General features: G+C 38.1%; 1 protein-coding gene across 2 annotated transcripts; it reads right to left on the bottom strand.

Moving 5' to 3' along the window:
- Positions 1-2,914: 2,914 nt before the first annotated feature.
- CCNG1 (cyclin G1) lies at positions 2,915-10,290 on the bottom strand. Of its 2 annotated transcripts, none has more exons than XM_061151894.1 (7): positions 10,058-10,290; positions 8,558-8,821; positions 6,347-6,600; positions 5,704-5,782; positions 5,530-5,628; positions 5,116-5,319; positions 2,915-4,157 (listed from the first exon to the last, which is right to left on the bottom strand). In XM_061151894.1, the coding sequence occupies exons 2-6, from the start codon at positions 8,819-8,821 to the stop codon at positions 5,128-5,130; spliced, it is 888 nt and encodes a 295-aa protein (XP_061007877.1). In that variant the 5' UTR covers positions 10,058-10,290; the 3' UTR covers positions 2,915-4,157; positions 5,116-5,127. The 2 variants fall into 2 exon arrangements, with proteins under 2 accessions (XP_061007877.1, XP_061007875.1); XM_061151892.1 differs by having other exon boundaries at positions 5,125-5,319.
- Between the last annotated feature and the right edge of the window lie 14,950 nt (positions 10,291-25,240).

Genomic DNA, 25,240 nt, shown 5'->3' with positions numbered 1-25,240 from the left:
TTCTATATGTTAGTTTTGAAAGCATTTTAACATTAAGTATTATGCTAACTGTATGCTTTCATTGATGACCTTTATCCAGTTGAGGAAATTCTCATCTATTAATTCTTTGTTAGCAGATTTTTCTCATGAGTGTACTGGAATTTTCTCAAATGCTTTTTTCTGTATCAGTTGATCCTCTTATTTTTTTCCTTTAGACTCTCAGTATGGTGGATTATTTTGATTTTCTAATTTTGACCAGCTTATCTCCCTTCCATCAAACCTGGTCATGTTGTATTGTTGTTTTATATATTTGGACTCATTTGTTGAGATTTTTTTGGGAAGGGATATTGTTGAGGTATTCATTTGGGATATTGGTCAATAGCTTATAAAATTTTAAAAAAATGTACTATCTTTATCTTGGTTTGGTATCAAGTTATTGCTGGTCTTATAAAATGAATTGGGAAGTGATTCTCCTTTCTGGGAGAGATTTATAGAATTTGCGTTATATTTTCCTTAAATGATTTGGGATTTGCCAGTAAGATTTTAAACAATGGACTCAGTTTTTTAAAATAGTAGAATTTACTCAGGTTATATAACAATTTAGTTTTCATAGTTCATGCCTTTCAAGGAATTGATTCATCTAATTCTCTGTGCAGTTATTTGTGGTATTAAAAAATATAGTTTCCTTTTAATGTCTTTCGAGTCTGTAGTGGTATCCTTTTCATTCCTAAAATTTGTCAGTCTTGCTAGAAGTTTATCTCCTGCTCTTTTCAAGTCCCAATTTTTTTTATTTTGATTAGCCCTATTGTTTCAGTTTCATAGATTTTTTTGTTTGTTTTACACATCCTTCTTCAGACTTTCTTCCTTCTGCTTGCTTTGGGTTTATTTTGCCCTTTTTCTAGTTTCTTAAAATAGAAATTTACTGGTTTTGAAAACTTTTTTTAACAAAAGTGATTGATACCATGATTACTAAGCACTGCTTTAGCTGCATTCCATATATTTTGATATTTTCATTCAGTAAGTTCAAAATACATTCTCTTTTTAGACTTTCACTTACAGGCATGGATTTTTCATAGATGTTTCTTATTTAACGTCCAAGTGTTTGGAGATTGTCCCGTTAACTGTTTGTTTTCTAGTTTTATGGTCAGGGAACACATTTTGTATGATTTTAGTTCAGTTCTTAGTTTGTTTATGACCCAGGATATAGTCTCTCTTGGTGACTATGCTACGTTCACTTGAAAAGAATGCTTATTCTGCTATTTTGGGATGAATTTTATATAAAGTAGATCCACATGGTTGTTGGTATTTTTCAGTCCTTCTACATCCTTGTTGATTTTCTAGTGCTGTACATTACTGAGTGGAATCTTTTAAGTCTGCAGCTGAAGCTTTGTCCATATGACCTTTTCACTGCTGTCAGTTTTTAGTACTTCTTGTATTTTTAAGCTCTGATGTTAGGTGCATACGTATTTAAGACTCATATCTTGGTGAATTGATTCTTTTATCACTGTAACATCCTTTATTCCTTTTAACTTTGATACAATTTCACATAAGTCCATTTAATCTATTTTGGGAAGTAATGTGCAGTGTTTAGGAACATAGCCTGTGTCACAATTGCCTGGATTTGAATCTCACATCTAAGTACAGGTATGTGACCTTGGGCTTATCTCTTACCTGCTCTGTTGTTCTGGTTTATTTGTAAATGGGATAATCTCATTCAGTTTGGAGAATAACATGAAATGATTCATATCTGACAACAGTACCTGACAGTAAAAACTATCACTGCTAACCACAAACGTTAGATCAGAAATATCTAGTTTTTAAAAAGTATGCCACATTAATTAAAAATACATAGAAGGTTAAAGTGCCTGTTTTAAAAAACAGCACTTACAAAAGCAGGGATTATTCAATATATCTAACCTGAGTCAAATACGAAAGGAACCTTCTAAGTTTTTCTTTATTCAGTAATTCCTTACAGTATCTACTTTCTAGTTTGTTAGTTACATGAACAGTTCAAAATCATATATTAATAATTAACAAGCTGTCTGACCAGACTAATACAACACTTAGTGGTTGCCTGTCATTACCAACCACCTGTTGGAATCCTGTTTAATTAGGTAAGAGGGTCACACAGAACTACAGATGGGCTGAATCTGAGGGTGATTTAGTATTAAGGACAGTCCTAACAGTGATGGGGTAGTCCAGGTGGTGATGGTGGTCAAGAACCCACCTGCCAATGCAGGAGACATAGATTATGATATGGATTCGATCCCTAGGTTGGGAAGATGCCCTGGAGGAAGGCACGGAAACCCACTCCAGTGTTCTTGCCTGAAGAATTTCATGGACAGAGGAGGCTGGCGGGTTATAGTCCATAGGGTCACAAAGAGTCAGACATGACTGAAGTGACTTAGCACACCCATACAATGGAACCTACATAATAAAAGTGACCAACAATGCATAAGCAAGTTTTTAATGCATATTAAGCATATTTGTCATCATCTTGTGTTTATCTTTAAAAAACCACTAGAAAGCAAAGTGTCAATTAGGTAATAGCTATACTATCATAATTTTTTTTTTCCTTATCATGCATCTTACCATGCATGTTCAGTCTCTAGGTTATGTCTGATTCTTTGTGACCCCACGGACTATAGTCCACCAGGCTCCTTTGTCCATGGGATTTCCCAGGCAAGAATACAATTTCCCAGGTTGCCATTTCCTTCTCTAGAGGATATTCCCAGACCAGGGATCAAACCTATGTCTCCTGCATTGGCAGAAGGATTCTTCACCAGTTAGCCACCAGGGAAGCACACCACGCATCTTACTTTAGTGCTAAATTTAAATAAAGTGAGTGGAGACAGCTTTTTATTGTGGTGCTATTATCACGTTGCCAAAATAGTTAATTGCAGAGAAACGAATAGAAAACCACCTGGCAAGGGAATGCATTTCAGTAACTTTATTGAAAGGTATATCCCTTAGTACCAAAACATAATGGGAGTTGGTTAGGTTACCTCTGGCAACTCAAAATTAACACTGATGTATTCAAAATATTGAAATTTATCAGTATTTTGGGAAAACTGTAAAGTTATCCATAAAACATGGTTTACCAAAGTATAAGATACACTGTGGTTCTTTGGTTCATTTTCTAATGCCTCTGTAACCATAAAATGATGTCAAAATTGGGTACAGCCATCTTGGATGGATTCAGGTTACACACTGCATTGAGTAACTCTCTGCAACACTTTAACCCTGTAGATCTCTGAACACTGCACCTCGGCAACCTTATAATTATGAAGATGCCTACTTACCTTTCTTAATACTTCCTTTTGGCACACAGTAGGGGCAATTAATGTAAGTATATTCTCTTCCTTTTAAGCAAAATTCTAAGTTAGAACCAAGTTTTATAAAAACAGTCCTCAGTAAAAACTGATGGAGTGTTAAATCAAAAAGTTTTCCGAGTGACACTAATTTGTTTTGAGTTGCTAGTACAGTAAAAACTAACTTTCTTGATGGGACTAGACTGAGGCAGTAAATTTTGTATAAAACTTTTAAAATCATGGCTACAACTATCACCTGTTTTCTAGAAAAATATTAAAGATAACATGCCAAAATTAACAGGTTGGTAGTTTTGCTTTACATAAATGCCCTCAAATTTAAATGTGATTTCTATGTAGCAGTAAGGTCCACATCTCTGGGTTAATAATTACTTGCATCATAGGTGCCAAGAAACTAACTATTCTCACTGCCTAGAATAGTGACCCTTATTGTGCCTTAAAAAGTGCATTTGTGAAATGGTGTTTTTGATGTAAACCTCATAATTTAAAGTTTAAATTTAAGTAGGTTACCTTTTTTAAACACCACCTAAGTACAATATATTGACCCAATATAGAAACTTGGATCAATGTTAGAAATGAAGATTCACAGTTTACCTTTCCAGGCTTGTCATTTGCATTTCACATTTATACTGTTACTTTGATTTGTATGTTTCACAGGTGAATTCAAATTTGAGTAATTCCACTATAGGGTAATGTTAATTAGGCAGTTTTCCCAAATCTGAGAACACCAATGCTAATCTAGTTGTGATGTTTTGAGGCTTCACAGCTTAAATCCGTTATAATATTATGGAATCCACAGCTCAGGATTGTGGAGAAAGGCTTCAGAAGTTTTTTGTTGCTGTAATCATCCTATTTAACAAACAAAAAATCAAGTTATCAGAAGTCTGCCAAACACAAATTTTGCTACCTGTTAAAATATCTAAGATTCATAATCATGTCTTATGTAGATGTATTCTATGCTCACACTTAGTTTTGAGTAGGAAGAAAGTTAAATCACCACCATGAGTTAAACTTAGATGGTAAGAAAGTCTATCATATATTCCTGAGGAGGTTTACATTTTTTATGCATGTAAATACTTGCCACTGTTCAACTCTTATAGCAATGATACACAACGACAGTGCTGAGACACCCTGGCAGTTTCCAAAGACCCAGTGTAGAAACCACCTGTGCTAACTTATTTTTCTTTAAGTATAACACCCGAGTTCATACTGACTTTCCTAATAAGCTAATAGTCTCAAATTAGTTCAATGTATGGTTCAAAATTTTGGTCCTGTTCATTTACTCAGGCTTGTGTAACTTTAAATGAACTAAAGCTTGAGTCTACATATAGCAAAATGATGTGCAATTAGAAAAAAACAAAACACTGTTTTAGTGCTACTTTTAAAGTTTACATTATTAAGGAGGATGTGGCTTTGTAAGCTGATAATTTAATGAAACAGCTAACATATATATCAAAGTTTAGATAATTCCTTACTCTTGGGATGTTGTATTGATACCTTGAATGTAGTGTGCTCAGTCACTAATTTGGGTCAAACTCTTTGTGACCCCATGGACTGTAGCCCACCAGGCTATGTCCATGGGATTTTCCTGGCAAGAAGACTGGGGTGGATTGCCATTTCCTGCTCCACGAATGTAGTAAATGCCCTCAAATAATAGCTGACTAGATCAGTGAAGTCATTTTCCCCTTTCCTATTCCAACTCCATTTTGTTTATTTTGAAAATAATTCAGATTTATATTCTTGAATTGTAGAAGAAAATTATATAGCATTAGAAAATTTTCTATAATGTGGAGGATTAACTACGAACCAAATTTACCAATTAAGGGCCCATTTCCGGAATTGTTGGAAGGTGGGTTATTCTGTAGTAACTATGCCTCAGTTGCCGTGCAGTCCGCCCAGAAACAATCCATTTCAACTTCTGAACATTTGGTTTGGAACACTTGTTCGATGAATATTCAGCTAAACACTTGGATACAAGCTCTTGCCAGAAAGTCAAATCTCTGCCACTGATCTGTACGTAAATTAAAAAAAAATGTTAACAGTCCTGTAGTTTTCATTATAGAAATAATTACAATCTTATTAACATGTCTTTCCTTGTCAAAAAAATTTAACGGTAAGTTACTTAAATTTCAAGCAAACATATGACACCTCACTTTAGGAACAAGTGGTTTAGTTTTTTTTTACAGCTGTGAATAGGATTTAGGCTATGACCTTGACATACCTTGGAATGTTTCTGAAGACGTTCTACTCCTTCTGTTAACTCTATATACTTCTGCGCTTGGATCTCCAATGCGATGATAGACAATGCCAACACAGACGGCTAAAAGAGATAAATTTTAAAGTAAATATTGAATATGAAAATAGGTATATAAACAGATTTAATCTTTATATTTACCTTTGCTTTAGAAAATATGATCCTGCAGTAGCATGCCTTAAGTTGGGCTTCTAGTCTTTCAAAATTAAGGCTACTCCTCCTTTAAAGAGAAAATGAAATTTTATGTAGGTAATTTTACATTGAGTCAAAAGAAATTTTTAGAAAAATAATGAAGTCAATTTTAAAGTGAAGTTTATGCACACTTATCATAGAAAAATGAATTATTTGAAGACGTTTCCTTCCTTCAGAGACCTTAACTTCTTAAGGATACCATAGATGAATTGTAAATAATTTGGGCCATAAAAGAAAAATTTATTCTACAACTACCAAGGTTTCTTTTCATTTTAATAAGTCTGTTTTTGAATTGAAAGTTTCTTTTTCCATAAATTAGTGTTAGATGCTTGCCTATTAGGTTCTGTAAGTTAACTAGTCTATAAATGGAAAATGTAATGTTAAAAAATTTACCATCGTAAAGAATTCAAAGACTCCAAGAAGCTACTTTTGACTGAATGTCTCCTCACTCCTGCTGGAGAGTGAAGTGAAACTCAAGGGGCTTAGCTATCATTTTACTTGATTGACATTCTCCCAGGATACTGACTTCATATAACATTCAGATAATATTCTGGTTTCTACATCTCCTTTGTTGAAAACAAAGCTCACATACCTTTCATGTGGCACACCCTCCTGAAGGAGTGAATGATAGAGTTGCAGAAACTGAAAGGCAGTGGTAGCTTTGACTTTCCAACACACCTTCTCCAGTACAATCTTCTCCATTCTCATCAGGTCTGAAACCGTGAACCTGTACTGACTGATTCGGATCAAGTCAGTAGCCAATGGGACATTCCTTTCCTCTTCTGTTGCTTTTACAGCCAAATAGAAGCAGCTTAGTCCAACACACCCAAGGTGCTTGGGCTGTACCTAAAAAGACAATAAATCCATCTCTACCTTATTTCAATTAAAAAAAACATAAAGTATAATCTAGAACTCAGACCCATCACTTTGAAAAATGTATTTGTGAGGTGAATTTCTCAGTGGCGAAGGACCTAGCAAGATCCACTGATGCCTCAACTGTAGACTGTTAACCATATGCACCCACTTGGAACCAATTTTTAAGTAAATGGAGTAAGTTTCAGTGTAATGTTTGGCTTTTGCATGTAACAATTCTTAGTTCTTTTGGTTTTTTAAATCACTGAAGACTGATAAGCAGTAATTTACTTGGTCAAAGACTTATATGAGGACTGAAATACCTTACAGCTTATACACAAAATTTCTTTTCAGAATGTTGTGTTTTTCCAGGCTGTTTTCTTTGTAGCAATACTTGTGAAATGTTTTTAAATACTGTGACACATACTGTTTACTCTACCTGTAAAGCTCTAATCACTACCAGTCTTTTAAATTTATCCATCATTTTCTGAATGTCTACAATCAAAATTCTATCCAGTTTATTTAAAAAGTTTTTTTTTTTTGGCTATGCTGGGTCTTCCTTGCTGTGTGGGCTCTCTCTAGTTGTGGAGAATGGGGCCTATTCTTCACTGTGGTATGTGGGTTTCTCATTGTGGTGGCTTCTCTTGTTGCAGTGCATGGGCTCCAGGGTATGTGGGCTTCAGCAGTTGTGGCTTCTGGGGTCTAGACCACAGGGTCAGTAGCTCTGGCACATGAGCTTAGTTGCTTGGCCGCATGTGAGATCTTACCAGACCAGGGGTTGAACCCAAATCTCCTGCATTGGCAGGTGGATTTTTTACCACTGAGCCACCAGGGAAGCCCTCTATCCACTTTAACTTTCAGCTCAACTGAAGCTTTAAAAAGCTTTTACCAGTATTTGGAATCTCCTCTTCTTAGAAACCCTTCAGCAATATATTTATATCTCTCTTGAAGTATAATGTAATTCTTTTCTTATTATTCCTTGTACTAATGATAGTTATAAGTGCAAACATTACTCCCACTAAGATTATAATATACTTAAGGAACAGATGCCATGTCATTCACCTGTGACACTTTTAGAATTAAAGGTAGTGCCTACACATGGTGTCTAAAAGAGTTTTTTTTTTGTTTGTTTGTTTTAAAGAGTTGTTTAATCAGACTGTTGAATAAGTTTCTTGAGCCATTCAACAAACACTGAGTTCTTTCCATATATGTTGCATTCTGTTAGGTACTTTGAATAAAACATGAGTTTCATTTTAAGTGTCACATTATCTCATTATCTACGAACAACCATGGACACAGAGAAGTAGATGTATTTTTAATAATTAAACTCTGAAAGCTACACAGATGTCCTGCTTATCCAATACAGGGTAACAACTGTATATCCGCTCCGTCAGAAGATACTCTCTACTATATGTAAACTTAGGCTGGAAATGCCAAGCATAAGCATGACCTGGGTAAATGTAAGGCTAAACCAGTTGGAACTTTATTATATACGAATAAAGATCAAGAAATATACTCTACTGACCAGGTGGTAGACAGCATCAACAAAAAGGAAAAAAAAAATCTAATTTTTAACCCACAATCTAGCCTTCTGCCTTTAACATATTTCTTTAAAAACAACAGTAAATAAGTGAAAATACCCAAACTATCAAACAAGACTTTTAAAAACAATAGCCAACTCTCCTACTGGGAGGCTTTGCAATGATTTGATATTAGACTATTATTCAATGTCAGAAGTTAAGTCTAATAGCCGATGCATTATTCTTGATTAAAAGGAAGAATATTCATCAATGCTATAGTACACAGAATTACCAAAACATTTTGGTTACTTGCTGAAAACACACAAAAAAATGGTCAAGTTGTGAATACCAGCCCAAAGCTGGCAATACCATCTCCAAAACACATTAAGCAAAATCATGAAATACTCAGGGTAATGTAGCTTTAAACGTACCTTCATTTTAGACAGGAATCTGTCCAGTAAATTCACAGCTAGAGAAAATGTCTCCGTGTCAAAGCCAAAGAACTGAGTTAGACTAAGAAGATCTTTTACTTCAAAGTCCCTCAGTCTTGCAGTCATTCTAAGGCCATTATCATGTGCAGATTCAATTAGTCTCAAGCCGCAGACCTTTGGCTGACATCTCAACTCCTGTTCCAACAGGGCATTCAGCTGGTGTAGCAGTTTCTGAGAGTCAGTTGTTGTCAGTACCTCTATCATCTATATATAGAACAAAGCCCAGAAAGGAGTGAAAGAACAGCCCTTCCTGTCCTACCAGGTGTCTTATAACACAAGCCTCCCCTTTCTCAGTGCTGTTAGTGAATCTCAGTCATTGCCAAGGGCCATGTGTTATTCTCCCCCTCCCCAACCAGTTGGTTACATCCATCCTAAATTGTGACTTCCTAGAGGGCCTTTAAAAAAAAAAAAAATGCTAATCTTCATGCCCAAACTTTGAAATGAAATGGTAGTATGTATTCTGCCGCTTAGTAACAATGTGAACTATTCAAGTTAAGTCAATTTTTCTTAGTCCTCAGTTCCTAATCTGTTAATAGGTTATTACCCATTTCATAGACTTATGTGAAATAAAGGTAAAGAATCTGCTTGCTATGCAGGAGAAACGAGTACGATCCCTGGGTTGGGAAGATCCTGTGGAGAAGGGAATGGCTACGCACTCCAGTAGTCTTGCCTGGAAAATTCTGTAACACCCGAGCCTGGCGGGCGACAGTCCACAGGGTCGCAAAGAATTGGACACGACTGAGTGACTAACACTTTCAGTTTCAGGAGCACAGGTATATAGCACATACAATAGGTGCCTAATAAACACCTGGACAATATTAACGAACTTATTTATAGTCTGTAAAACAAGGCAATATCTGCCTCTCTAAATGGCCGTTAAGATTAAACAAGATGATTCAACTAGAGTTCAGCATAGTGCTTGGCACTCAGTGCTCAGCAACTGTTAACTTTTATTGATGTTACGAAAGGAAACTCAGGTGTTAAGGGCACCGGCAGTGGGACAGGAGGCTAATCCATCCCGCAAGAGAAACCTGGGAGTCTCATTAATTTAGGGCAATAATGAACGCCTACTATGCCCCAGGCACAGGATACATGGACAGTCCCTCCCCCCAACAACCAAAAGGCAGGAAGCAGAGCATCTTCAGGGTTGAGCGACGGAAGAGGTGGACAGATGCGGAATCACAATCTTCAGGGATCCAACTCTTTGGCCCCCCGGGCTGGTGCCTGGGACCACGCCAACTTGACAAAAAGACTGCTCGGGAGGTCTGATCTGGCCCCGCCCCTCCAGGCTCGGACTAGCCTGAACTTGTTGCTCGGTCTAGAGTTAACCGAGGAAAAGGGCGCGAGACGAACCCTCCACCCCGGCCCCTTACCCTACCCCGCGCCCCCAACTCTGCTCCGTACCTGCACCCTGCAGTCAACCCCGAAATCCTAGCTCACCTTGATCGCGACTGCAGCTCCTCAGCGGTAACCACCCTCCCCGGGCCTGCTCTCACCTCACCCCACGATATTAGATCCGAGAGGCCTACGAGGCGAGAGGACTCGCGGGCAAGAGGGGACAGGCCCGGGGAGGGGGAGCCGTCTTGGGTGGGGGTCTCTGCAGCGCCGCCGAGACGACACTGCCCTTCTCCGGGTCAGTTCGGAGCCGAAGGGGCCGCGCCTGGCCTTCCGAGTAATATATTGGAGGGCGGGGCTTTCTCGCTGCGATGGGAGGGGGAAGTGGGAAGCATTTCCGCGCTAATTGGTGTAAGTCTTTTGATGGATGGCTCCTGCTGTCCAAAGAGGGCTGGTGCGTAGAGGGAAGATGTCCGGCCAATCAGCACACGTTTTTCATTATTCCCCGGAGTCAAATTCTCCGCCCCTTGAGACCACGCCCCTGCCTCTAAGCGTCTCTCATTGGAGGATTTCCCCAAGTGTCTTCGCTGAAGAGGGGGAGTTAAACGCTGCGTTCACTAACCCAGGCCCGGGTAAGGCCTCTGTTGGCAGAAGGATTGGCCAGAATATCGTTCCAGAATGTACTGGGAGTTTTCATTCTGTTCCGTTTAGTAGAGTGGTTCTGCTGTCTTTGTAAAATCACGGTGGCTAGTTCTAACAAAAAAGTGAAGCCCCTATTTTTCATTACAGATGGAGAGGTGGTGGGTTTTCTGTGGTGTGGTTTATTAAGTTTCTAGAAGTTTCCCCATGTGCGCTTTGGAAATCACTGGTTCCTTGCCTTATTTTGTTTTTTGTAAAGTTTAATCAAAGAGTGGAGTTGGGCTACGTAGGTTCTTGGTCTTCCTCCAATCTCCTGAATTTGAATTGTGAACAAATTAGAAAAGTTGGTAGTTCTTTAGGGGCTTAAAACAAAAGGTATGTGGTTGACCCTTAAGAGGAATAAGACTAGAATGATTGCAGTGATTAAAAATCTGAGTCCACAGATCCCGTGTGTGAAGCGATATTATTTTTTTTATTTACTGGCCATGAACTTAATTTCTGCTTGTGAGCCTCTGCCGGGTAAGTGGGAAGATAATTAGCTTGAAGCGTTCCTGGACTCTTTCCCTCCTTTTTTCCCTGTTCTCACAAATGCGAAGGGTCTGCATTTAAAAGGGGGTTGAGGATTGGAGAAGGAGGAGTTGGTTATCATTTCTCACGGACTGTATGTACTTTGATGTCTGGTCCCATGGCCTCTTCCTGTTAGTGGCTACCTGGGCTTTGAAAAAATGAGACTCTGAAAGGACATCTCTGTTGTTTGCCCTGCCAGATGCTTCCCCGAGGCAAATGACAGGCAAATGATGCAGAACCAAGCTTTGAAACGGGGGCAGAGTTGTGAGAAGAAAAGGGTAGGGAAAACCGGGGAGAAAAAGTTAATGCCTCAAAAATATTATCTCTAAAGCGTCATGGGTCCGTTCGGCAAAGCTCCACTTTGTCAAAGCTCCGTTTGTCAAAGGTTCGTTTGTCAAAGCTCCGACCAATGAAGAGTCCTTGGTCCTCCTTGAAAATAAACTCATGTAATGAGTATAAAAAGGCAATTTAAAACATTTTAAAAATTCTTTTTACAGTAATACGTGAGTTTACAAATGTACATATTTCTGCTTTAGTAACAAAGGAACAAATTAGGAACCAAATTAGCAATATAGGTATATACATATGCACTTTTCCACTATTTATTGAAGATGTATTGTATGCCCGTGGAGGATGGGATATACTAGTTCCTGTCCTTGTGGCACGTGTAGTTTTGTGGGTAATATAAACCGATTTGCTTTGAAGTCACAGATTACTAACTAGGTTTTAGACTTTTAGCAACTTTTTAGTCACATTAAGTTTCCATTGTCGTTTCTTAAAAAAATAGGAACTAAATACACTTTATTCATAGTGTTATCGGGAGGATTAGATAATACAAAGTACATAAAGAGGTAGGCATTATGCCCAGAGCACAGTAAGTACTTGATAAATAGTACCTTTTATTGCTAACATTTCTTTTGAAATGTTGTGCTTAAAGAGGTATTTCATTCTGTTTTATCTATTTTAGCCTTAGTCTTCTAGAATCAGAGTATTAGAATTGTTTGTTATTGTTGTTGTTTAGTCGCTGAGTCATGTCTGACTCTTTGCAAACCCGTGGACTGTAGCCCACCAGGCTCCTCTATCCATGGGATTCTCTTGGCAAGAATACTGGAGTGGGTTGCCATTACCTTCTCCAGTAGAATTGTTTACTTAACACTAATAAAAGTATCTAAAGTGCATGTGTTAATTTCTATGCCTTTTATACTTAAAATATATCACTGTTTATGTAATAAAAATGTTTCTCTTGCATTATGATCTTATTACTTTTTATTAAAACCTGAAATTCCCTGTATGAAAAAAAACTATTTCAGTAGTACTGAAGAAGCATTGATTAAATAGAACTCAAATCAAATGAACATTTTTTACCTTTTCTCCTAACCTCTCACCTCCACCATCATTTATATTCCATAATATTAGAATACAGACTATTTAAATAACTTAAAAGTTCTAATTAGCAAAATGTGCAAATGTAAGACAGTTGTGTCCTACTGTAAAAGAAAAAAAAAAAATGAGCCTTTTGTTAACTGTGATTTTATTTTTAAAGACTGGTAGGTTGAGTGATGAGTCTGTCAGGAATCTTTCAAAGGACTGACTTCCAGGCTATTTTCTAGGCTCAGTGATATATTTGGCTGTCAGTTTCATGCTTTCTTCTCCATCGCCAGTTAAGTGCAGCAAGAACTGAAGCTCAGAATAATGGCCTTAAAGCTGGGCAAGAATCCAATACAGTAAGAGGAGGATTTAATCATATTCTCTACATTGCAGACTATTGAAGTGCCTTGAGCAGCAAAAAAAAAAAAAAAAAAATTATAACAAGCAGGTAAACACTGATGGCTTATCAAATGCTGCCCTAGCCATGGGAACTTCCTCGTTGGTTCTGTTTCTGTCCTGGAGACTGGAGGGATCTTTGCACTGCTTTCTGTTGGGGCTCTCTGACAAGTGTCCAGAACTTTGGAATGTAGGTTTGTCCAGCAGTGATGAGGGACAAAAATATGAGGATCAAAAGGATCACAGCTGAATTGTCTTCCCCTCTACTTCCTGATCCTTCCTGAAACTACTTATTACAGCCCCCTCCGTGTATCCAGCTGTTCTCTGGTACATCTGCTCTGTCTTAGAAGAGAACTTGCTAGATTGTAGCTTAATGCGGTCTTCCTTGATCTCTGGGATAGTTTGGGGCTGAGAAATTGTGTATAGTTTGGGTGGTGATGGGAAGGCAGGGAAAAGGATACACAGAAATCAGATTACTATCATTTGTAAGATAGAGTGGGAACCTGCCATATAGCTCAGGAAGCTCAACTTGGGACCCTGTGGTGACCAAGAGGGATGGGATGAAGGGGGGAGTCAGAGGGAGGTCCAAAGGAGAGGGGATATATGTATACATACAGCTGATTCACTTTGTGTGTGCTCAGTCATATCTGACTCTTTACGACCCTATGGACTGGAGCCCTCCAGGCTCCTCTGCCCATGGGATTCTCCAGGCATGAATACTGGAGTGGGTTGCCATGCCCTCCTCCAAGGGATGCTTGCGACCTAGGAATTGAACCTGAGTCTCTTATATCTCCTGCATTGACAAGTAGGTGCTTTACCACTAGTGCCAACTGGGAAGCGATTCACTTTGTAGTAGTGCAGAAACTCCCACAACATTGTAAAGTGATTATATGCCAATAAAAATAAAATACAGGATGCCCAGTTAAATTTATATATGTATAATATTATATAAATTATATAAAATTATAATATAATTTATATATATATAAAATATATAAAATTATATATTTATTATCCATTATTATACAATATATAAAATTATATATATAATTTTACATGTAAAATTATATATATAATTTTATATATGTAAAATAAAACAGACTGGTAATTTCAGTTATATCTTGCCCTTCAGAGATTCTAGCTACCTTGGATAAAGTCACCCTTTCCAATTAATTGAGATATTCACTGGAAAAATAAACTTTGTCAAGTAACTACTGCTTGGTTATATAAAGGTACCCGGAGACATTGGATGGAGATCTCCCACATGCTTGCATTTAGTCTAATGGCCATAGACTTTGTTGAGTACAGGGCACAAAGCAAAGATCAGTCAATAATCAAGAGTTTATATTTGTTATGTATTTCCCATGTGCTAAACTTAAACACACAATACCTTATTTAGTCCTTTAGCAACTGTGATATTGAGAAATGAGAAATATCTTGTATATCTCCTAGTTGCTAAATATGCTTAACTATTTTACTGTTTACTAAATATACTTAACAGGGCTTCCCAGGTGGTGCAGTGGTGAAGAATCTCCCTGCATACAGGAGACCCAAAAACTGCAGGTTCAATCCCTGGGTCGGAAAGATCCCCAGGAGTAGGAAATGGCAACCCACCCCAGTGTTTGGCAACCTACCCCAGTATTCTTGCCAGGAAAATTCCACGGACAGAGGAGTCTGGCGGGCTATAGTCCATAATGTTGCAAAAAGTCGCACTTGATTGAACTACTGAATGTGTGTGTGCATGCGTGCACACACACACAAATATACTTAACAAAAAACTTGAATTTTGATTTTACAGTATTAAAAAAAAGCTGTAACATTGTAAACTGACTCCTTAACTTCAATACTTATTAATATTTTGCCCATGTTGTCCTTTTACTTTCTGTTTTTCCAGCATTCAACGCATATTTATTGAGGACTTTCTAGATGCCAGACCATTGTGTTTTGTAGTCTCAGATTAAAAATGTTAACGAGTTTGGGCAGTAGGGTGTGTTGATTGTTGTTCTCTGTGAAGATAGTGGTTGGAAGGATCAGCTGGGTCATTCTCCAGGGGTGATTTGTTTCTTTTTTGAAGGTTTATCTCTGGGGTCTGATGCTTTGGTAGGAGAAGGAGGGATTGGGGATGGATAATAAGTTCCCTTCCTTATTCAGCTCTCTGTCTATGCTGCTAACCTTCCTTACAAAAGCATGTACTCACACACATACACACCTCTCTACAAAAAATTTTGACAGAGTTGAGATTTGGGAAATGAATACTTTCTTTTTTATTGGAGTATAATTGCTTTACAATGTTGCATTAGTCTCTGCTATACAAAGAACTGAAACAGCTATATGTATAACATATATCCTCTTTCTCTTGGACCTCCCTCCCACCCCACCACCATCCCACTGCTCACAGAGCATGGAGCTGAGCACTGAGCTGAATTCCTTCTACTATATAGCAGGTTCCCACTAGCTATCTGTTTTACACGTGTGTGTGTGTGTGTGTGTGCACACGCTCAGTCATGTCTGACTCCTAGTGACCCCATGGACTGTGGCCCACCAGGCTCCTCTGTCCATAAGATTTTCCAGGCAAGAATAGTGGAGTGGGTTGCCATTTCCTCCTCCAGGGAATCTTCCCAACCCAGGGATCAAACCCGAGTCTCCTGAGTCTCCTGTATTGGTAGATGGATTATTTACCGCTGAGCTGCCTTGGAAATCCCTGTTTTACACAGGATAGTGTACATATGGTAATCCTACTTTCCCAGTTCCTCCCACCTCCTCTCCCCCTCACCGCTTGTCCACATGTGTTTCTCTACATCTGTGTTTCTATTCCTGCCTTCCAAATGTTTATCTGTACCATTTTTTAGATTCTACATTTATGTGTTAATACACAATATTGTTTTTCTCTTTCTGACTTACTTCGCTCTGTATGGCAGGCTCTAGGTCCATCCACATCTCTGTAGATGACCCAATTTTATTCTTTTTTATGGCTGAGTAGTATTCCATTATATGTATGTACTATTCCATGTGTGTACTACATTTTCTTTATTCATTCATCTGTCGATGCACATTTAGATTGCGTCCGTGTCCTGGCTATTGAAAATAGTGCTGCAATGAACTTTGGGGTACACGTGTTTTTCTACATTGTGATTTTCTCAGGGTATATGCCCAGTAGTGGGGTTGTTAGTTCTATTTTTAGTTTTTTTAAGGACCCTCCATATTGGCTCCATAGGTACATATCTCCATAGTGTCCATATCAATTTACATTCCCTCCAGTAGCTCAAGAGTGTTCCCTTTTCTCCACACCTCCAGAAGGTGTAGTTTGTAATTTGTAGTTTGTAGATTTTTTGCTGATGGCCATTCTGACCAGAGTAAGGTGATACCTTATTATAGTTTTGATTTGCGTTTCTCTAATAATTCGAGAATCTTTTCGTATGCCTTTTGGCCATCTGTATGTTTTCTTTGGAGAAAATTTCTAATCTAGCTTTGTTGTTCCTTTGCATTGTACTAGAATAAGGGACCTCATAGGCCAGAACTTTTGTTCTCTAGATTGGCCTTAATTGCTTGAAGTCACCTACTTTCCTCATTTCTTTAGCCTTTTAGCTCTTTCACTTTTGATCTGAGTTTTGATTTAGTGAAGTTAAGAGGTTGGTGCAAAGGACACTGCAGACAAAAGCCACAGTATGTGCAAAGGCACAGGGAAGAGACTAAGAGTCTATAAATGAAATATGGATCACTCTGCTGGAACACTGGGGGCATTTGGGGGTGTCTAGCAATGAGATGGCGAGTGAAGCAGTTGCCTATCCTAAAGGACCAGGTAGTCATATATACCACTATTGGGATTTCAGACTTTATAGGTTTCTAGGAGCCATCCATGGAATTTAAAGAGAATACCACATTGGATTTGTGCTTTAGAATGACTGTTTGGCATCAGTGTGAAAACTGGAAAGAGGGAGCCAAGAGTAGAGTTAGAAAGAACAATTAGGAGCCATGGCCTTAATCTAGCAAAAAATCGGAAGACTCAACTGAGGGAGTGAGAGGGAATGGAAAGGAGGTGGATTCAAGGGACCTTAGAAGGTCTGGCTGATGGGTTGTGGTGATTGATTAGATTTGACTGGCTAGGGGATCAGGATGAAGGAGTCAAGAATAATGTTCACATTTCTGGTTCAGGCAAGAGTTGAATGGAGAAGCCTATTTATGTACTAAGATCAGAAAATACAGGAAAAGAGACCAAGTTTGTGGGGGAAGACGTTGAGGTAGTGATGCCTGAGGAAATTCCAGGTGGAGATGTCCAAAGGCATCCAGAGGAACATTGATGCCACAGATAACCTTGAGACTCATTAGAATATGGGGAGGGGGGTGGTGATTGACTCATGGAAGTAGATAGTTAGGGGCCATTGGAGATGGTAAGAGAAGCCTGAGGAGGGAGTCTAGGGAACAGGAGTCTGTGAAGGGATCTAGAAGGAAAGGACTTGTTTCAGGATTCAAGAGAAAGTGTTTCAAGAAGAGAGTGAACACCAGTGTCCGATGCTATACTGAAAAACCAAGACAGGAAACGAAATCATTGAATGTGTAACCCACTCTTGCAAGGAACTCAAACAAGGATAGAGGCCCTGGAGAGAGTGGATGTGGAGTTGAGAGAGAGATTTTATTTTTCAAAGATGAACTAAACTTGCACATGTTTATACAGAAACAGGAAAGAGCCAGCAGAGAAAAAGAAGGATCTGACTACTGGAACAATCTAAGTCCTCATATGACACTAGTCAATTTGCGTTTAGTCAGCTGTATTGTTATGGAAGCTTCTAGTCAAATACTCACAGACTACAATGGAAGCACACCACACAAAGGGGCAGAAATTCTGTGTTTAGCGTGCCAAACTTTTCTAAATAGATGTTAAGAAATATTACTACATGCTTGATAAATGTTTATTTTTCTATAGCTATTTTATATTCAGTATTTCCAGTTTCAAATTATCCAAAGCATTCCTCTTGATTTAAAATATTCTGACTTGTCAGTTTTAGGAACTTTATATCAGTGTTGAAGTAAGAGTAATAAATAAAAACATGCATTTTATGTACCCATGTATAGTTAAAATATGATAGAACAAGGCATCTATTTGCAAAAGCTTTAAATATCAAGCTTTTGTTGGAAGTCAGCCATACATAGATTGAACTCAAATAGAATAAAAGCTTTAGGCACATTACAGAAGTTTCTATTTTTAATGGAAATATACATATGTTTACATCAAACAACCATGAATGTTCATGAGCATGGAAATACATGGTTATGATAACTAATACTGCCAAACAGCCTTGATAAAAAAATTTTTCTATAACACACTTCCTGTCAATCTTGGCCTTTAAGAGAACTTTTAATAACTAAAAGCAGTGGTTTGGTTGAGACATCAAATGACAGACTATAGTCTGAGTCTCATTTTTCCCCATCTCCTGACTTCAATACTTTCATATTTTAGTTGGAAAAATAGTAACAGTACTACATCTGAGGTTTAATTAATTGAAATGATACTCAGAGATAGCACATGTTAGAACTCAATAAATGTTAGATATTATTATTTGGAGAAATAAGTAACCTTCTGTGAGATAAATAAATTACAACCCACGTACCACTGACGTCAATGACTAAGTATATTTAAACTATCAAGGTCTTTGTTCTTTTTTATTTACAATAATAAAATAGTCTTCCAGTTGTTTTCACTTTAAAGTGGCAATTCATCTCCTAGTATGCCAGATATACGACCTCATAAACTGGGAGTGGTTGGCTTAACACAAATCAACTAACAGACATAAACCAATATTATACGTTTTCCTTTAGTCTGTCTTCTGTGAAGCATTTTCTGTAAGTGGACTCCCCCTTACATATAAAAGTGTGTGGTGATTCCCATCAAGAGATAGTAGCTCATTTCAGTTGCTCAGTCATGTCCAACTCTTTGCGACCCCATGAACTGCAGCATGCCAGGCCTCCCTGTCCATCACCAACTCCCAGAGCTTACCCAAACTCATGTTCATTGAGTCAGTGATGCCATCCAACCATCTCATCCTCTGTCATCCCCTTCTTCTCCTGCCTTCAATCTTTCCCAGCATGAGGGTCTTTTCAAATGAGTCAGTTCTTCGCATCAGGTGGCCACGGTATTGGAGTTTCAGCTTTAGCATCAGTCCTTCCAATGAACACCCAGGACTGATCTCCTTTAGGATGGACTGCTTGGATCTCCTTGCAGGCCAAGGGACTCTCAAGAGTCTTCTCCAACACCACAGTTCAAAAGCATCAATTCATCGGCACTCAGCTTTCTTTATAGTCCAACTCTCACATCCATATGTGGCTACTGGAAAAACCATAGCCTTGACTAGACGGACCTTTGTTGGCAAGATAATATCTCTCCTTTTTAATGTGCTGTCTAGGTTGGTCATAACTTTTCTTCCAAGGAAGAAATTTTTAGCAAACTCTTAGTTTACAAGGGTCTTCCCTAGTAGCTCAGCAGGTAAAGAATCAACCTGCAATGCAGGAGACCCCAGTTCAATTCCTGGGTCAGGAAGATTCCCCTGGAGAAGGGAAAGGCTACCCACTCCACTATTCTTGAGCTTCCCTTTAGTTCAGCTGGTAGAGAATCAGCCTGCCCAGTTTGATTCCTGGCTTGGGAAGATCTACTGGAGAAGGGAAAGGCTACCCACTCCGGTGTTCTGGCCTAGAGAATTCCATGTACACAGGGTTTTCATATTTATTTTCTCAGGCTCCCTAAAGTCCTTGCCAGATATTTGGGGCAGAGATTGTGTGTTAGTTTGCTAGAGCCACCATCACAAAATAGTAATACCACAGACTGGCTGCTTTAAACAACAGATTCATTTTCTCACAGTTCTGGAGGCTGAAGTCCAAGATCCACACGAGAGCAGGCTCGGGTTCTCCTAAGGCCTTGCTTTGCCTTGCATACGGCCACCTCCTTGCTGTGTCCTCATGTGGACTTTGTGCTCGCATCCTCCTGGTGTCTCTTCCTCTTCTTCTAAGGACAGCAGTCATATTAACTTTTTAGGGACACACCTTTACGGCTTCATTTAACTTCAAGTAGGAAATGGCAACTCACTCCTGTGTTCTTGCCTGGAAAATTCCATGGACAGAAGAGCCTGGTGGGCTGTAGTCTGTGGGGTCCACTGAGCATCTGAGCACAAATCTCTTTAAAGGTTCAGTTTCCAAATATAGTCACATATGAAATGGAGGGAGGTACAATTCATTCCATAACAGATTGTGATTCATATTTTCTTGGGGAGAGCCATAAAGCCAAAGGGGTTAAATGATTTTATTTAAGGTCACTTGGCAGGACTCCTCATCCTCCTATTTTCCCCTGTTGAATGTCCCACATTCCCTTCTGGAATTATTTCTCCAGAAATGCTTTCTTGATGGCATGTGTTTATAAACATGATTTTTGGTTCATGAACTGAGTAATGGTATTTTATCCACAGTTGAACTCTTAAGTTCAGAATTTCATTGCTTGATTATAAACTTTTTTTTATTCAACTAAACTGTCTGTCTTAGAGTTCACTACTGTTAATTTTTAGGTGGTCATTTCACAATAGCTTTTGAAAAAGCTTGAGAAATTAAGGGCTAGCTTACTTAAATACTCTCTACCGTACACACCCCTTAACAATAAGGACTTGAAAAAGAAAGAACCTGTTATGAAACTGCTGGTAAGGAATGTGATATTAAGAACCTCTCTTGGGCTGTGAATTAATAATTGTTGTGATTCCAAATTTTAAGTTTTTTAAAACAGGGTAATGAATAGGGACATCTTGTGAATATCGATACAAATGAAATGTCCTCTGTGGAACACAGAGTCTGAGTTCTTCTAGCTTTTCCCACCCCACACTCCATCAGGAGCAGCCTGTTTTGATTCCTCTGTCTCCTACAAGGGTCAAAAAATTCATAGCATGTTGGGTAACAGAATTTGTTAATATTTGAGAACTCAAAACATCTGTCTAATCAGACATTTTATTACACTTACACATTCACATTTATTCTTGATTCATTATATAGTGAAAAAAAAGATGTTTCATACAGATTTATCTCTGAAGATAAGTCTTATCTCTTATCAAACAGAAGGTGTTTTCATAGCCGGTATGACTATGCTTGATCTTAGCTAAAAGACTGAGAAGTGATAGAGCTAGTATGACTATAATCCCCTTTCTTCCAAGAAGAGGCCATCATAACAGTATTCTGCAGAACAATGCCCACACACAAGCCACATCTGCTTCCTTTTTCCTACCTCCAATTTGAGATCAAAACTAAGAGGAATTTAATGAATATATAGACCTAAGTGGACTTCTCAGGAGGTGCTAGTGGATAAAGAACATGCCTGCCAATGCAGGGGATGTAAGAGATGCAGCTTTGATCCCTGGGTCGGGAAGATCCCCTAGAGGAGGGCACGGCAACCCACTCCGGTATTCTTGCCTGGAGAATCCCATGGGCAGAGGAGCCTGGTGGGCAATGGTCCGCGGGGTTGCAAACAGTCAGACCCGTCTGAAGCAACTGAGTACACACACACTCACGCATGTGGTAGCGCTCTATTAACATTCTGAGTAACGGCCAGACTGTTTTCTAAAGTAGATGCACCACTGTACATTCCTACCAGCAATGTATAAGGGTTCCCATTTTTCCACATTCTCATCAATACCTGTTACTATCTGTTTTTTTGATGACTGCCATCCTAGTGGGATCATACAGTATTTGTCTCTTTGTAACTGGTGTATTTCACTTGGCATAATGTCCTCAAAGATCATTCATGTTGTAGCATGTGTCAGAATTTCTTTCCCTCTTAAGAGTAAATAGTATTCCATTGTATGTATGTACCATATTTGTTTATCTCTTTATACATCAGTAGACATTTGGGTTGTTTCTGTCTTTTGACTTTTGTGAATAGTGCTACTATGAAGATTGCTGTAGAAATATTTTTTGAGACTCTGCTTTCAAGTCTTTTGGGTATTCTGAAGTGGGACTGCTGGATCATATGGTAAGTCTATTTTTAATTTTTGAGGAAACATCATACTGTTTTGTGTAATGGTTGCACTATTTTATACTCCCACCAGTAGCACACAATAGTTCTAATTTCTCCACATCCTTGCCACACTTGATAGTTTCTTTTTTCTGTCTTTTTCTTCTTTCTTTTTTTTTTTTTCATTGTTTGTTTTTGATAAGAGCCATTCTAATTGATATGCAGTGGTGTTTTTCTGGTCTTGACTTGCATTTCCCTAATGATTAGTGATGTTAAGCATCTTTTCATATTCTTTTTCATTGTTTTTAAGATTCAACTGATGTTTATCAGGTGTCTTCCAAGACCTCAGTCTGAGTATACAGAAACAAAGTACATCATAATCTCAGACCTCAAGAAACTCTTCTTAGTAGAGTTTGCTACTGGGATACTAGTGGTGCTTCAGACCTTTTTGGATTTACATTGGCTCTAGCTGTGTGACCTTGGGAACATTTTTAACTTATCTTAACATCCATTCTCTCTTCTCTGTAAAAGTAATAACATCCATTTCACAGGGGTGTTTTGCCTTTTTATGTTGTGATTGACCATTTATGTATTTTCTTTGGAGAAATGTCTATTCAAGTCATTTGTCCATTTTTTTTTTATATCAGATTGTTGTTGTCACTGTTACTGAGTTGTAGGTGTTTCTTATATATTCTTGAAATTAACCCCTTGTCATATATATGATTTGAAAATTTTTTTCTCCCCTTCCATGGATTGCCTTTTCACTGTCTTGGTAGTGAGCTTTGATGCACAATAGTTTTTCATTTTGATACAGCCCAACTTTTAATATTTTTATTTTGTTGCTTGCACTTTTGGTTTCATATCCAAGAAATTATTGCTAAATTCAATGTCAAGAAACTTTCCCTCTGTGTTTTCTTTTAAAAGTTTTACAGTTTTAGTCTACCCAAACATAAGCAGAAAAATCTTGCCTTAGATTCAGTATCTCTCTTCTTCCTTATTCTCTCCATGTTGTAATCCCTCATGATTTTTATATCTACTACAAAATGACTAGCTAATCTGAAAAGTTAACCTGTACCAGTATTAATGTGTTATTCCTGTTTCTTATCTATGGGTACTTGAAAAACTCTCAAAGCTAAGTACATAAAATAATGTTGTCATTTGCTTACTAACAAATCTATACTCAGCTAGTCTTGGCTTGAGTGGGTTGGAGGTTGGTAGATGGAATCCTCTGCAGGGTCACTCACTCACTCACATTTGTGGTCTTAATGCCGTGTGGGGCATCAGGTTTGGCTGTGATCAGAATGCTTACATGTGACCTTTTCTTGTGGCTACTGGGCTTTCTCACAGCACAGAGGCTGGGTTCCAAGGCTGATGACTTAGAAAGAGACAGAGACAGAGAGCAGGCAGAAGCTATATTGTCTTGTCTCAACTAGTTTTAGAAGTCATGCTACATTCCTTCAGCTGTTTTGCAGTGGGGTCTGTGTGCATGCATGTGCTTAGTTGAGTCTGACTCTGTGCAACCCATGGACTATAACCCACCAGGCTCCTCTGCCCATGGGATTCTCCAGGCAAGAATACTGGAGTGGGTTGCCATTCCATTCTCCAGGAGATCATCCCAACCCAGGGATAGAACCCGTCTCCTGCATTGCAGGTGAATTCTTTACCTTCTGAGTCACCAGGGAAGCCCCTTTGTATTGGTAGCCTAGCCCAATTCAAGGACAGGGAAAATGGGTTCCTCTTCTTAATGGAGAGCTGCCAAGTTCTGGAAGAGCATGTAAAATGAGAAATAGGGTTCTGGTGTTTTTGAAATATATAATCTCTGTACTTCTCCATGGTAATATACAAATTTTAAAAAGACAGCTTCAAAATCTAAAGAAATGATTGCCTAAGTGGTAATTTCAGGCAGAGTTCTGAAAGGGAACCATGAAGTTTTCTAAGGCTTAAATGAGCCAAGTTTTCATGATAAGTGTTGCAAAGTAGAATTTATTTTTGCAGACTCACTAATCTTAGGATTTGAATGAGATGGTCTAATAAGTTTTTTAAATCATTCTACTTAAACTTGTACAGAAATATTGCTATCCAAAATGGTCTGGATGTTATCACTGTGGGTTCTTTTTTAAAACTTCGAAACCTCCAAATTATAAAATTAGGAAAGGTTAGACAGTTTGAAAGACGAATGTTGAACAAAGTAATATGTCAAGGAAAGTCAGAAAAAGACATTGGATATGAAGTTAATTTAGAATTCTATAAAGAAAGAGTGACTCTATTGCCAGAATATGGTCAGTGCTTTTATTTATGCTCTTTTTGGACTTACAGTGATTTACATTTGTGTAACCAGATCGGATTATTTCCATGGTCAATATGAGCCTTTTGAGAAAGTTGCTCATGACTGGGGATAGAGTGGGTGGTGTGGAAAACTACTCCAAATTTTATTGTTTGTTACTTTGCTAAACAGAAAGTTCTATAATTAGATATATTTGATACTTTTATTTGAACTTCAGTGTAATTACTGGTACCAAATGCTGACACTCACAGGAATAAAGCATTAAATGAATGTTGAGTTGCTGCAGTTAGTTATCACTTTGATTTGAGAAGAAAGCCACTGTTACTTCGTTCTCTTAGTCACATGATGTTACTGGTGGTGTTTCTCCCTATTTATTCTCCTGAATTGTGGGTTAAAGGTTAAGGAAACCTGAATGTTATCAGTCAACCAGAATGTTTTCGTAACTCTCCTTTATCATTCCCGGGACAACAGAGCCTTTATTTCATATGTAAACTCAAAGACTGTTGTGGTAGGTACAACGAGTTCTTGTTAAACAAGTGCTCATTAAAAGTTACCCCGCAGTTGCAGTTGTGGATAGTAATATGAACATACTTACCAATGAGCTAAACTCATGAAATTAGTCTCATCTTAAAGATTCTTTTGCTCATTAGCACTTGTGTCTAGCTCACCCATCAGGTCAGTGTCTTTGTCAAGCAGAATATATAATGTATATGGGACATGCACAGATTACAAAATGAAATTGCAGACCCTGTAAAAAGGATGATAGCAGGATAGATGATTCAGAATGGAATGATTTGAATATCAAAGGATAAGGAGAGGCCCTTGGGAAAATTGATGAAGCTCTGTAATGTTTTGCAAAAATTCTGAAAATTGAGTGTGAAACAAAGACTGATTTATGACTCTCAGACAACTTTATCAAAAGAATTATGCCCCAAATAAAATAAAGTCTACCCTTAATTCATTTTTTGTTTGTTGTGTTAGAATTTAATTGTAATTATAAACTCATTCTTAAATGTGACATAAAATTATTTCATAATCTTTGATTTCTCTTCTCATG

This window comes from Dama dama, chromosome 9 (assembly GCF_033118175.1).
Source record: "Dama dama isolate Ldn47 chromosome 9, ASM3311817v1, whole genome shotgun sequence".
NCBI classification, from domain to species: Eukaryota; Metazoa; Chordata; class Mammalia; order Artiodactyla; family Cervidae; genus Dama; species Dama dama.
The sequence above is the reverse complement of the archived record's forward strand: the minus strand, read 5'-3'. Positions and strand labels throughout refer to the sequence as shown.